The sequence below is a fragment of the Polypterus senegalus genome, chromosome 18 (genome assembly GCF_016835505.1).
Source record: "Polypterus senegalus isolate Bchr_013 chromosome 18, ASM1683550v1, whole genome shotgun sequence".
In the NCBI taxonomy this organism is placed as follows: Eukaryota; Metazoa; Chordata; class Cladistia; order Polypteriformes; family Polypteridae; genus Polypterus; species Polypterus senegalus.
In genome coordinates, this window is record NC_053171.1 from 31721266 (window position 1) to 31734486 (window position 13221).

Here is a 13221-nt window from a genome sequence, read left to right on the forward strand (position 1 = left end):
TTATGTGGCAGGCTAGTCCATTTTGCCAAAATTTAATTGCAGCAACTCAAAATTGTACGCAGCACTTTGTATGGCCCCTGTGTTCTTGTATACATGCCTGACAACATCGGTTCATGCTTCTAATGAGATGACAGATGGTGTTGTGGGGGATCTCCTTCCAGATCTGGACCAGGGCATCACTGGGCTCCTGGACAGTCTGAGGTGCAACCTGGTGGCATTGGATGGACCAAAACATAATGTCCCAGAGGTGTTCTATTGGGTTTAGGTCAGGAAAGTGTGGTGGCCAGTCAATGGTATCAATTCCTTCATCCTCCAGGAACTGCCTGCATACTCTCACCACATGAGGCCAGGAATTGTCGTGCACCAGGAGCCACTGTACCAGCATAGGGTCTGACAATGGGTCCAAGGATTTCATCCTGATACCTAATGGCAGCCAAGGTGCCTTTGTCAAGCCTGTAGCGGTCTGTGTGACCCTCCATGGATATGCCTCCCCAGACAATCATTAACCCACCACCAAACTGCTCATGCTGAATGATGTTACAGGCAGCATAATGTTCTCCATGGCTTCTCCAGACCCTTTCAGTTCTGTCACGTGCTCAGGGTGAACCTGCTCTCATCTGTAAAAAGCACAGGGCACCAGTGGTGCATCTGCCAATTCTGGTATTCTATGGCGAATGCCAATCGAGCTGCATGCTGCTGGGCAGTGAGCTCAGGGCCCATTAGAGGACATGGGGCCCTTGGGTCACCCTCATGAAGTCTTTCTGGTTGTTTGGTCAGAGACATTCACACCAGTGGCCTGCTGGAGGTCATTTTGTAGGGCTCTGGCAGTGCTCATCCTGTTCCTCCTTGCCCAAAGGAGCAGATACTGGTCCTGCTGATGGGTTATGGACCTTCTATGGCCCTCTCCAGCTCTCCTAGAGTAACTGCTTGTCTCCTAGAATCTCCTCCATGTCCTTGAGACTGTGCAGGGAGACACAGCAAACCTTCTGGCAATGACACATATTGATGTGCCATCCTGGAGAAGTTGGATTACCTGTGCAACCTCTGTAGGGTCCAGGTATCGCCTCATGCTACCAGTAGTGACACTGACTGTAGCCAAATGCAAAACTAGTGAAGAAACAGTCAGAAAAGATGAGGAGGGAAAAATGTCAGTGGCCTCCACCTGTTAAACCATTCCTGTTTTGGGGGTCATCTCATTGTTGCCCCTTTAGTGCATCTGTTGGTTATTTCATTAACACCACAGCAGCTGAAACTGATTAACAACCCCCTCTGCCACTTAACTGACCAGATTAATATCCCATAAGTTTCATTGACTTTATGCTATACTCTGATTAAAAAGTGTTCCTTTAATTCTTTTGAGCAGTATATTTTTCAATATAACAATGGTGGTCAGTGCTCTAATTTGAATATTTCTACTACAGCTGCTTTTAAGGCTTAAGAGTTTGAAGATTACAGGATGTTGCACAATTTGTAAATCTCTTAGTAGAGTTTATTCACTTTTCCCTTCATAGATTTCTATGAAAATTTCAGTAAATGTGTTATAGCAGTCTGTGTGTTTTTAGTGATATTTCAGATAATTTCATTTTCACTCACCACCTAATGTTACGCCCTGAATGAAAAGAGCCATTTGCTTTAAATCAGACAACACTAAAGACTGAGAAATCATCTTTTTCATTGCATTTACTGTACTTCTGTTCCAAGCATTGTTAATTTAAAGAAATTGGAAATGATAAAATGGTAAGACATTTATGTGATTGGCAATAATAATCCTTGTCATAGTACTAATCACCCTTGGCTTGAAAATTATTTATTAAAATTATTTTCTTAATTTCCTAAACCAACAAAAAGCAATTGCATGGGCCATCCATCCATATTTCTAGTCTGGAAGCATAGCATGCTGTTTAAATAGGATTTTGGTTTTCATTCCAAGCATCTTTTGCTTAATTTGTCCAAAGAATTTGTTGAATGTGGCATTTTTTCCTGTTTTTCCTTGTCTTGATTACATTTTGCACGGCTGTCTCATGGCTTTAGAGACCTGAGTTTGATTCCCGGCTTGGTTAATTTGTTTATGAAATTTACATGGTCTGCCCCTGTCCACAAGGATCTTCATTGGTTACCTTCAGCATTCCAGTGTTGTACAATTTAAGTTATTTGGCTTTTTAAAAATTAGAATAGTGCAAAAAAGTGTTGTGTATTTTGTGTGGTGGGCTAATGCCCCATCCAGTTTTGATTCCCGCCTTTCCCCCAGTGCTGAACAGATACAGTAGATGTTGTAGCAGCTTTCCATGCTGGTTTAGTTGGCTGATTTCTGACTTGTAACCATTGTTGTTAGGATGAGTTTCGGGTTCAGAAAATGGATAGACAAAACCCGTAAAAGGTTACCAGTCCTCCTCATATCCATCAGAAGTCCAGCATTTATTTGTCTAGTGAAGTCACTGAGTGGGGCCTTCACTGGAGGTTTAAGTCTCGACTCAGGAAACGAGAGTGTAACTGTTGGTCTTGGCCCCATCTAAGAGATTTAAATCTTGTTAAACTAATGTTTGTAAGGCCAGGATAATCAAGTAGAGAATGCAGAAATTGGAATTTTAATTATACGGGTATTGCCTGCTACGATAGCCACATGACATAAAGTGGACTATTAAAACAATGTTCTTTAGCTTAATGTATTTTGCACCATAAAATGTATTTATGTATGTTTAGCCAGACTGACCTGCCCTTCTAAACTTTTGTTCTGCCTTAAAGTGCTCTTTTAAAATGATATGTTGTGCCTTTAACCTTTCGCCAGAAATCAAGTAAGATCTTCACTTCACTTACAATCCTGGGAAGCAATGAATCTTGACAAACATCAATAAAAGCTTAAAGCTAACCAACTAGAAGTACAATCGTTAGGTGAAGGAGGGAGAGGAAGAACGGGTGTTCTTTGGAAGACTTTCGTTGTGTCACGACACCCAGCTGGGGTTGCACTCATTTAAATACCACAGCTCTGTGTTTCATTTCACACTTCTTTATTTTGAAGGTTGGTTAGCTGAGCTTTGTTGATAAAGCAAAATAACCCGAGGCAAAGGCTAATAATGGCTCTTAAGTTGGAAGAATAAACAAACAAAAGAACTGAAAAAAAATATTAGACCCTTGCTGTCACTGTGATATATGTATGTAATGCAGTTTATATGTAAGGTTCAGTCTGTTATAGGGTGTTTTGTTGTCAGGATTCAGTTTTTGAACTTTAAGTTTCAGTTTGGCTTGTTCTGACAAAGCTGTATTTTGTCTCCCTTTTCATTGTTTATACAGTGCGTTGCGGTTGCGTCACATGACCATGGTCACACTGGTGATGTCACAGGAGTGACACTATAAATATGGCGGCAGTTTTATTATGCATTATCCTTCGGTGAATGACAAATATCTTAAGATTCTTTAGTTCATTTAGCTTTACTTCCAAGTAGGCCCCAATTTTAGGTTTTGTTTTAGTTTCTCTCATCGTCTCTCTGACTTTCGATTCTTATATTTGGACTTTTTGACTCCAGGTGGTCTCATATTATTTTTGTCTTCCTGATTCTAACCCCATGCTAATTTTGACTATGTTTAAGCCTGCATATATCACCTCCTGGTCTTTATTCTAATTTTCACAATAATCCTTAGACACTTACGTGTCTCTTAACAGGCACCACATTTTCAAAAGGCTCTGTGCTGCTAATAATTGTATTTTGATTAACTTGAAAGTAACAAACAATTAATAATTAAAAAAGACATCATCCATCTATTTTCTTACCCCTTTATTCCCGTTCAGGATCACAGAGCAGGCAGTTACTTACCAGGAGGCAGGAGGTACCAGTCTGTTGCAGGGCTCACACACACTCAAACATGTATATTTTTGCCAATTAACCTAATACACACTTATTTAAACTGAGGGAGATGTACTAAAAAACCTGGATAAAACCCCAAGCAGACACAAAAAATAAATCAGCTCCACACAGATGATGGCCAGGCTGTGATTTAAACCCCGCACTCTGGGGCAATGAGACTAATGTAACATCATGCCTCTCATTAAAGCACTCAATAAATGTAAATGAAATGTTTGTACTCTGTTGCTTAACATGTTGCAGCGTCACCTCTGCACACCCTCATCACCCCTGGTTTACTCATTTGGCTAGATAGGTTCATCCTTTTGTAACTCGGGCTGGAGTGGCAGGGTGAAATGGGATATAGTCTCATAGTCAGCTCATAAACAGCATCCTTTTTATTTTTATATTAATTTTGTCAATTACCTATGAGCGTAGGCTGTTCACATGTATATTTTATTGTATGTTAATGTTTGTGTATGTAAGTGAGATGACTGTGCTAATAGTTATTATATAGTACATGGAATAATAGAGTTTTACCAGACCTTTTTGGTTGTTCATTTCAAGATAAATGGGATGATGATGACAGTTCCGCATATTTTTCTTGTGGCCGTCAGCTTTGGGGTGAGTTATGTGAAGTAAAGAAAACAAACATTATGGCCTTAGAGGGGATTTTAAGCAAACACAAAATGAAGCCTGCAGGCACCAGTCGCATTGAGACAAGGGCAGAAAAACAGCTGCATAATCCCACTTAGGAAACGCAGGGACTTTAAGTACAAAGAAGTGAATATTTCCTCATTTACTGACCCGGCAAGTGTTTTTAATTTAGCTGTGCTGTAGGTAGGAAGCAGGTCACATGAATGTATTGTGCCCATCTTTTGCTTGAATAAGATGCATTGATTTCCATTCCCTCTCCATGAATGTGTAATGCACAAAATGAAAATAAAAGGACCCATTTGAGAAAGATGGGTCAAATTACAGAGCTTTACTAATCATTATTCGTGTTACCATAGTAAGAAATACCAGGATTACCTGAACGTTAAAGGTTTCAAGCAGTGAATGTAAATGATTAAATTAAGCGACTATACAGTATAGTACTTTACTGAGTGATGTCAGTTTTCCTTTTACTTTAGTAATTAAAGTATTATGCATTGAAGGTCAACATGTAAAAGCACTAATACATGCTTTGAAATTAATTATTTTCCTTTGTTCTACAAATTATTTTCAGCAATGTCGTCATACCTCTTTATCATTAAATCTGAACTCCCCGTGGCTATCAGTGGCTTCCTTGCTGATCACCAAAGCAGGTAAATTATTAATTTGATTTTATTAAGAGATCACAGTGTCTGGTTTGACTGAATCTATAAGTGGCAACCTAAGAACAGTTTTCTATTTGGCTCTAAATATTTAATCTCAAGGGTTACTGCTTGAGGAGACTGGTTGGAATCCCAGCCTGGTCACAGACCATGTAGTGTCATGTCATGTGTTTTTGGTTTCCCCCACACATCTCAGAGATGTTCAGGTAAGACTAATTGATGAATTTAGTTCAGCATAGAGTGAGGGTGTGTGTGTGTATGTGTGTCCTATGGTGTGTTTCTGACTTATCAAATAAAGTATCTATCTATCTATCTATCTATTGTGGCCTGCAGGGGATGCACAGCTCCCCATACCCAACACAGACAGACGCAGGATGCAAGTTCAGTACACATGTTTTTTCTTTTTTCAGTGGGAAACGCTTCCCAAATCATTACCTACCTGCTCAGCACAGTCAAAAGCACAAAACAGCACATAGCACCTTTTTTTTCTCTCTTCTTTTCTCTCCTTCTGCCGCCACTCCTCCCAGCAAGCTTTGTCTTCTTCCTCCTGACTCTGGCTCCTTTTATAGAGCACCTGGAAGTGCTGCAGGTGTCCCATAATCTGCTTCTGGCAGCACTTCTGAGTGTGGCAAAAGTGCTGCAATAAAATGTTCAGCCATTCCTGCAGCACCCCCTGGCTGTGCTAAACTCCAACTCCCATGCTGCCCTGTGGGAGTCTGAGTCCCTGCCACAACCTAGGGGTTCTGGCATCTATCACCCCAGTGGGGATAATTCCCTGTGTGTGTTCTGTCCCCTGGTCCTTCCATTATATAGTCTGCTACACTATCTATCTATCTATCTATCTATCTATCTATCTATCTATCTATCTATCTATCTATCTATCTATCTATCTATCTATCTATCTATCTATCTATCTATCTATCTATCTATCTATCTATCTATCTATCTATCTATCTATCTATCTATCTATCTATCCATCCATCCATCCATCTATCCATCCATGGTTGATTTTTGACTTTGTGCTCAGTGCTGTCTGGATCCTGAAGTGGACTAAGTGAGTTTGAAACATTGGATGGATGAATGAATATTCATTAACCAGTCGGCGAGTGTAGAGTGTGAAAAAAGATATTTATACAGTGCATCGGTTACAGTGAAAAATCCTTCAAGTTAGAACTGTTTTACCAGACAGGTGATCTATGTTCATTTTTTTTATTATCATTTTTAAAACCTATTTATTCAGTATTTTATATTAGTTTATTCAATTGCCTGCTAAACATAATTTATTATGCATGTTACTACGATATGGTATATGATATTTTTTAAGTCCACAGATTATTGTTGTGATATTTACAGTTCTAAAGAATCTTTAGTGTTTTAAAATTATTTTTGTTATTCTGCTTTTTTTTCTCACCACTCATGCTATTAATTGCACTCTGTTAGAACAATTCATCTTTTTCAAACATCCCTAATCCAGTTCAGGCCTCATCCAGCAGCATTTGTTCCAAGCGAGAAGCCAATTCTGGATGCCTGGTACTAGAGCAAATTAGGTCAAAGGTTACTGGTTGACATTGTTTAAACTAAGTATTAATCGTCTGGAAAATGGAGTAGGCAGAAGTACTCCTTACTCAGTATTGAGATATCTCAGACTACTGCATTGTTGGCTGGAAATACTTGGGAGAGACTCAAAAAGCGTGCGATGGTATGCTGGGAGCTGCTTCAATAGCAGAGTCTTAACATGGAATGATTTTCATCTCCTGGAAAACCTCTTCTGCCATTTGTGTGACGGGAGAGATGTGATTGCTTTCAACATGTCATTAGAAGAGGCAGCTGCAAGGAGTGTTTGGGAACTGGTGCTTATCATGGCAACAGCCTTAGGACCCGTCGGCCAGCCCTAGTGATGAGAGAAGCTGTCAAACTGAAGGAAAAGGATTCCACATAATATTATTGGTAGGATCTCTAAATTTGAATGATAGGTACCAGAATTGCCAAAGGACAGAAGTTGTGCAAGTGTTCATTATGCTGTCCAGGCCATAGAGAATGACTGCGGTAGCCTGAAAGATGCTCTTAGATATAAAAGAACTTTAGACAGGTTGTTTTTGGTGAAAGTGAGCAAACATTGACAACATCTGGGAATACTGTGAGAACCAGAAAGATACATTATGCAGAAGTATTTGTTAGAGTCGGTGCCATTTCAGAGGTTGAGGTTTTCAAGACTGGCAGTGAGAAAGCTGTGGAGACAAGCAATATTTAGGTGAATAAACTGTAAGTGCAGGATATTACTGGGTTTTGTTGGTTAATCCATCTCTTTGTTGATGCCTGGAAGGAGAGGGTAACACCCTTGGAGCTGTCAACTGGAAAAGGAATGATGTGTTTCTTTTAGCAAGAGACCTCATTCCTTGAAAGACGCTTAGACCTATAGAACCTCAAGTGCATAAGCAGTATTATATATTCTATCCTAGTAATGAAATAGCAGACCAGCTCTTTGCCAGTGCTTGGATATTTGAGAGGTCATGGGAGTTTTCCAGTCTCATTCTCATGTATTACCTTTGCAATCTATCCTTGGGCAAATATAGATCCCACAAGGAGGCCACAACAGGTAGCAGTCCTATGAGAATAAGCGGTTCTCTGTATTTTTTTTTTTTTTGCGTGAGCCTTTTACACAGTTTGTGCAGTAAGATTTATATCCACATATTTGCCATTGAGCAGATTCTGTTGAAGACAGACATGGGACTCGGTCATTACTGTTTCAGGGGGAAGTCAAGGTCCTGCTCCAAAAATAAGAGGACTAACCTGATCAAAGTGTCAGTGATACCTGGCACCATTACTGGACACTGGGAACACAAAGGGAGTGGAAAGATTAAGTCACTGCCAGTCACAGTAATTGCTAGATTTATTAAAAAGCAGTGTGAACAACCTCACCAGCATTGTAAAGAAAATTCAGCATTAGAAATATTATTAGCTAGTTCTTTCTGGACTTTTATTTGTTCTGGGAATCCTAAAAAAGACATGCATTTTGTGATCAAAGTGTAAACTCAGGAGAGCAGGCATTAGTAAATTCTACAATGTAAAGGAAGTAGTAAGTTGTTCGCAACTTTTATATGTCAAAAACAGAGTTTTGAAATTAACTACAAACTCAAATACAACATCAATATTAGTTATGGTCCCTGCTGTGGAATTCTGCGTTATGGGAGAAAAAATGAGCAGAAAAGCCATTCAGGTAGATCTAGCTCTGTTATAATCTGGTCAGTTTTAATTCACATTTATGTTCAAGTTTTTTCCTAGTTTTGTTAAAACCTGGTGGTGCTCAATGGTCCCTTGGTGCCCATAAACATTTGCTTATTTTGCTTAATGGTTAATACAGGGCTACCTTATTATTATCATCACAGACTGTAAGAAGTCAAGCAAAATGACACCTTTTATTGGCTAACTAAAAAGATTACAATATGCAAGCTCTCAGGGCAACTCAGGGCCCTTCTTCAGGCAGTTTGCTTGACTTCTCATTGCATCCACAATGGCTGACATGGTACAGCACCCTACCACTACAATCATAGACTGTGGAAAGAATGTGCTTGCAGACATTAAATCACATCACACATTTATTTTTCAGTATAACTGTCATTGGTTTTGCAATAATTTATTTGCTAATTTTTCGCATCTCTGCATTATTTTACATGCTTAGTAGTTTTGTAACATGAGCACTCTACAGAAAGTGCATTGATAACTTGATAACTGTACAAATTTAAACTGATCCCTTCAAAAATCGATAGTTTTAAGTTTTGACAAGGAAATTTGCAATATTGTTTCATCGTTTTACAGAGCCAATGAAATATAATGTAACAGCCCAAGGAACAGTGGAGGAAGGACTGACACAAAGACTCAATCAGCCGGTTATTATTCACTTAAGAAAGGAGTCTGAATGACTCCACTTTTTGGCTCGGAAGATGCTCCTCTTCAGCCTCAAGGGTGATCACCATCCTCACGAGTCTTTGCACTGCCCTACCTGCCACTCACCTCCTTCAGAGTACATGGCTTTGCCTTTTCCTTGCAGAGACTCACCTGCCCCTTCTCTTACAGGTCGGGTCACTACAACAACAACACAAAGAAGTAGCTGGAGCCCTACTGCCATCTGATTCTTTGATCCATGATTATAAATTCAATCTCTGAAACAAATACAGTTTTAGCACATGTTGGCTATAAGTTGCTTCATTGCCTGTAAACCTTCACATGTGGCTGTAACAAGTTGAAGCCTATATGGACTTTCAGTTATGCCGGCCTTTGCTGCACTGTGTCAGAAGGATCTGTAACCAAGGTGGCTTCTTGATATGCTCAATAGTGGTTTAAATAATAGATTAATATTTCTATGCGTGTATCGCCCACCGCTGGCTTCAACTGTCACATGCAGGTTTCTGTTAGGACTGTCCCAAGCTCTTTGGCATCTTTTTGATACCTTTGCCTCTGATGATCCCAGGTGAATTGTGTATCCCATTGCTTGCACTAACGTTGATCAAAACTCTGGGCACATTGCTTGTCTTGCAGAAAGTGTTTGGGGTGCAATTATTTACATACCTCTTTCATGTGCATACTGTAGTGCTGTAGCAGGTGCAGTGACAAAATGCTGATAAAAAGGCAGCAGAAAACAGGCGCTTTTGTTTAAAGTGACATGTGACCAAAGTGAACACTTTAAGCATGTGTCATAATGTCAGCATCCCCTGCACAAATATATCTGCTGGCAGTTTTTCAATAAGGAAAATGGTATTTGGCATTCTAGACATCTGACATTGGCCTGTAGGTTTGGCGAAATTAAGCTGTTTGCATGTGAATTACATAATTGTAATGGTTTGAGAGTAAGCTTATAATTTATAACACATGATGAGCTGTCTCACTGCATTTAGGAATGAAATTAAGACAAATTTTAAAACGGTCTGCTTTTAGTTAAGAGTCTGAAGCATGAACATCTGAATTCCATCCCATTTGTCACACAGCTAAAGAGCTTTAATATCTATTATATGGTACCACCAGTCCTGCAGTTATATGTACCATACAGCCATGATATTAAAGTAACGGACCAGCACAAGCACTGCAAGGATCCAGTTACAGATGCTTGGAAAATGACTGCTGCCTGGGCATCCGGCCCATAAAATGTTTTTAACAGTTTATTTTCATTTAACTGACATGATGGCTTTTTTTCTTATTAATTTTGATCTGCTTTGAAAGCAATGCAGGAAGCCTTTCAGAAAATTGGTCTTTTTTATAAAGCCGTGCTCTTGATGTTAAAGAGCAATATATGTGCCTGCATCTTTTTATTAATTACTTGAATAAATCTTCACTCCTTTCTGTTTTATTTATACTGTTTTTATAGAATATACTTGGAAATGTGTGAAAGTTTTAATTGCTGAATACACCACAAATACTTTAAGCCTTCTTCTGTAATCTTTTAGCCATTTATTTGATGTTTTTGGCAGTTCTTGTGGTGAACATTATTCTAAAGGACTGCATTAAAATAAATACATCAAAAATGCTTTGCCCCAGCTCCTTTTATTTTATTTATTTATTTTTTGCAAATTTAACAAATTATATGTTTCATTATCTTTATTATTACAAGTAATAATTAAGCCTGGGCAACATGGTGAGCTTTTTCTTTTTTTTGTGTGTTCCGGTTTTACTTTCCACGTCTGCATGGTGTTTTTCTTCACATACTCCAGTTTTACTCATACATCACAAATACACACTTAATAGTTTAAATGTCACCAACGCAAGTGTGACTATGAGTGGGTAACTGGGTGGGTGACCCCTACTGTGGACTTCCTACCTTGTACTTAAGGTTGCTGATATTGGCACATAGGGCCTGCACTTTCTTCTGCCTGCCACAGGCTTGGCTGTCATGAAGTAAGCTGATGGTTGGCACTCCTGCTCACAGTGCCATCCCGTATCCTCTCTAGTTTTTAGGATATTGAACTTAATGTGCATAATCCATCTTTAACTGTAGTATATATAATGCAATATCACAGTAAGTTACATTGTTTAAACATAATAAAGATTCAGGATGTATTTCAATAATCCATATGGATAACGAGGATTGAAATCTTCTTTTGATGACTCTCCATGAGGATTTTAGAATTGCTTACAAATTTTTTCCCTATTCACTTACTTTTCAAGCTAGAATTTATATCAAAATACAAACTATTTTTATTCAAGCTTTTTTGAAATATATACTGTAAGTGGCGCCATTGTATCAAGGAAAGGAAGAGATCTTAAAAAACAAATAAGTACATACATACACACATAAATAAATACACATCTGTTGTAGTGCTACACATAAAGACTGACCCAAAATTAGCAACACTTTCTATACTCCACAATTAGATGGGAATGTCTGCACATTATCTTTTGGTTAGTCTAAAATGTTTTCTAGTATATGTACAGTGGACCCACACAAATGTGTTGTTAAGTAATGAAAGTTTTAAACAAATGGCTGTTAGTGAATTTCCTGTGGCCGTTTAGGAATCAGTGACGGATATTCACAGGTGGTATAAAAACTGTTGATAAAAGCACTGATGATTGTTGCACTTCATAAATTACGACTTTTGAGAAAGACCAGGCCTAGTTCACTGCTCCGTCTTACACCGGTCAACCAAAAACAGCAGCCATTCCAGCATGGTTTCAATGTCCTGATGAATTCGTCTGAAAGGACTACAAGATTCTCACTAGAAGGCTTGTGGCTGAGCTCTCAGTGCCCAAGAAAGTATGAACAGCACAATTGCTATTCAAGTGTGTGCATGTTGGGTCTGTCATCACATCTCAGTGTGGAAAAAGATATGCACAGGTTTGCTCTCCTGGTATGAGGCTGTGGGTGAAAGCTGTTTGTCATTGATGGTCACCTGGGTTAAAACATGCATCCATCACTTTGAACTAAACATCAAAATATAGCCGTCAGAAGGCGTCATCCAACTTCTTATAGGAAGCCATTTTAAGGCTACTCCTTCAACAGGAAAAGTGATGGCAACTGTTTATGACATGTAGAAGAGGTGATTTCAGTAGACATTATGGCATTTGATCAAACCGTGAAGTTGAATCTGTACATTCAAATACTTTAAAGGACCCAAAAGCATTTAAGGAGAGTTTAACTTAATAAGGCTGTTAAAATGAAGAGTAAGACTGAGAAATCTTGTATATGTATCTAGATACACTATTAAAAATGAAGGAGCCATAGTGGTCCTTCAGAGTGATGCCATAGGAAAACCATTTTTGGTTCCCAAAAGACCCATCCACATGAAGGTTCCAGAAAAAAGTTTTATTTATTTAGATTCAAAACAAGCTCCATAACCATGAGTATGTGGTAACAGATGTGGAAATACAAACATCTCATTACTTTTAAAGTACTCTGCTGCACATTATAACACAAGCAGGTTTTCTTACTCTGTTAATGTCCTGCTAGGTTTCGTACCAAACAAGATTTCAGTTTTGTTTCTACACATTAGGAGTTTTTTTAAAGCAGGCCCATTCCTTTACAAACATCATTCTGGAAAGGGTTCTTTGCATATGAAGTTGGTTCTTTGGACTTTGGAAAGGTTTGTAATATGGGGACAAAACAGAAAGTTTTAATAGATAGGAGGTTACCTAGCAGGATGCTAACACGAAAACCTGAACTCCGCCTGTGTTCTTGTATGAAGGAAGAGTCAGTTTAAAAATTTTAAAAATCTGTTATCACATCTGTTTATGGCTATTCATAGAGTCTGTTACTGATCTAAATAAGGTTCTTTCTGGAACGTTCATCGGATGGTTCATTTGAGAACCGAAAATGGTTCCCGTATGGCATTGCTCTGAAGAACCACTCTGGCACCTTCATTTTTAAGAGTGTAGATGGAAACCACAAGTGGAAAGTAAAATTAATGTGTGTAATTTTTGCATTGGAAAAAGTATTATAGGAGCCAGTGGACTTAAGAAAGGTCACATCTCAAACTTTACAGCTTCAAGGCATGTGGTTGAGGAAACACTTATATTTTAGAAGACATTGAGAAGTTGTTCCTCACTGACATATTTAATTATGGAAATGTTTTTTTACAAAGGCA

General features: G+C 38.7%; 1 protein-coding gene across 3 annotated transcripts in view; it reads left to right on the forward strand.

Moving 5' to 3' along the window:
• slc38a6 (solute carrier family 38 member 6) overlaps positions 1-13221 on the forward strand; it is a 74723-nt gene that overhangs the window by 25864 nt on the left and 35638 nt on the right. For all 3 annotated transcript variants that reach the window (XM_039741083.1, XM_039741084.1, XM_039741085.1), the window contains one exon: positions 5065-5143. In XM_039741083.1, the coding sequence (XP_039597017.1) occupies positions 5065-5143 (79 nt within the window). The remainder of the gene's footprint in view (positions 1-5064; positions 5144-13221) is intronic.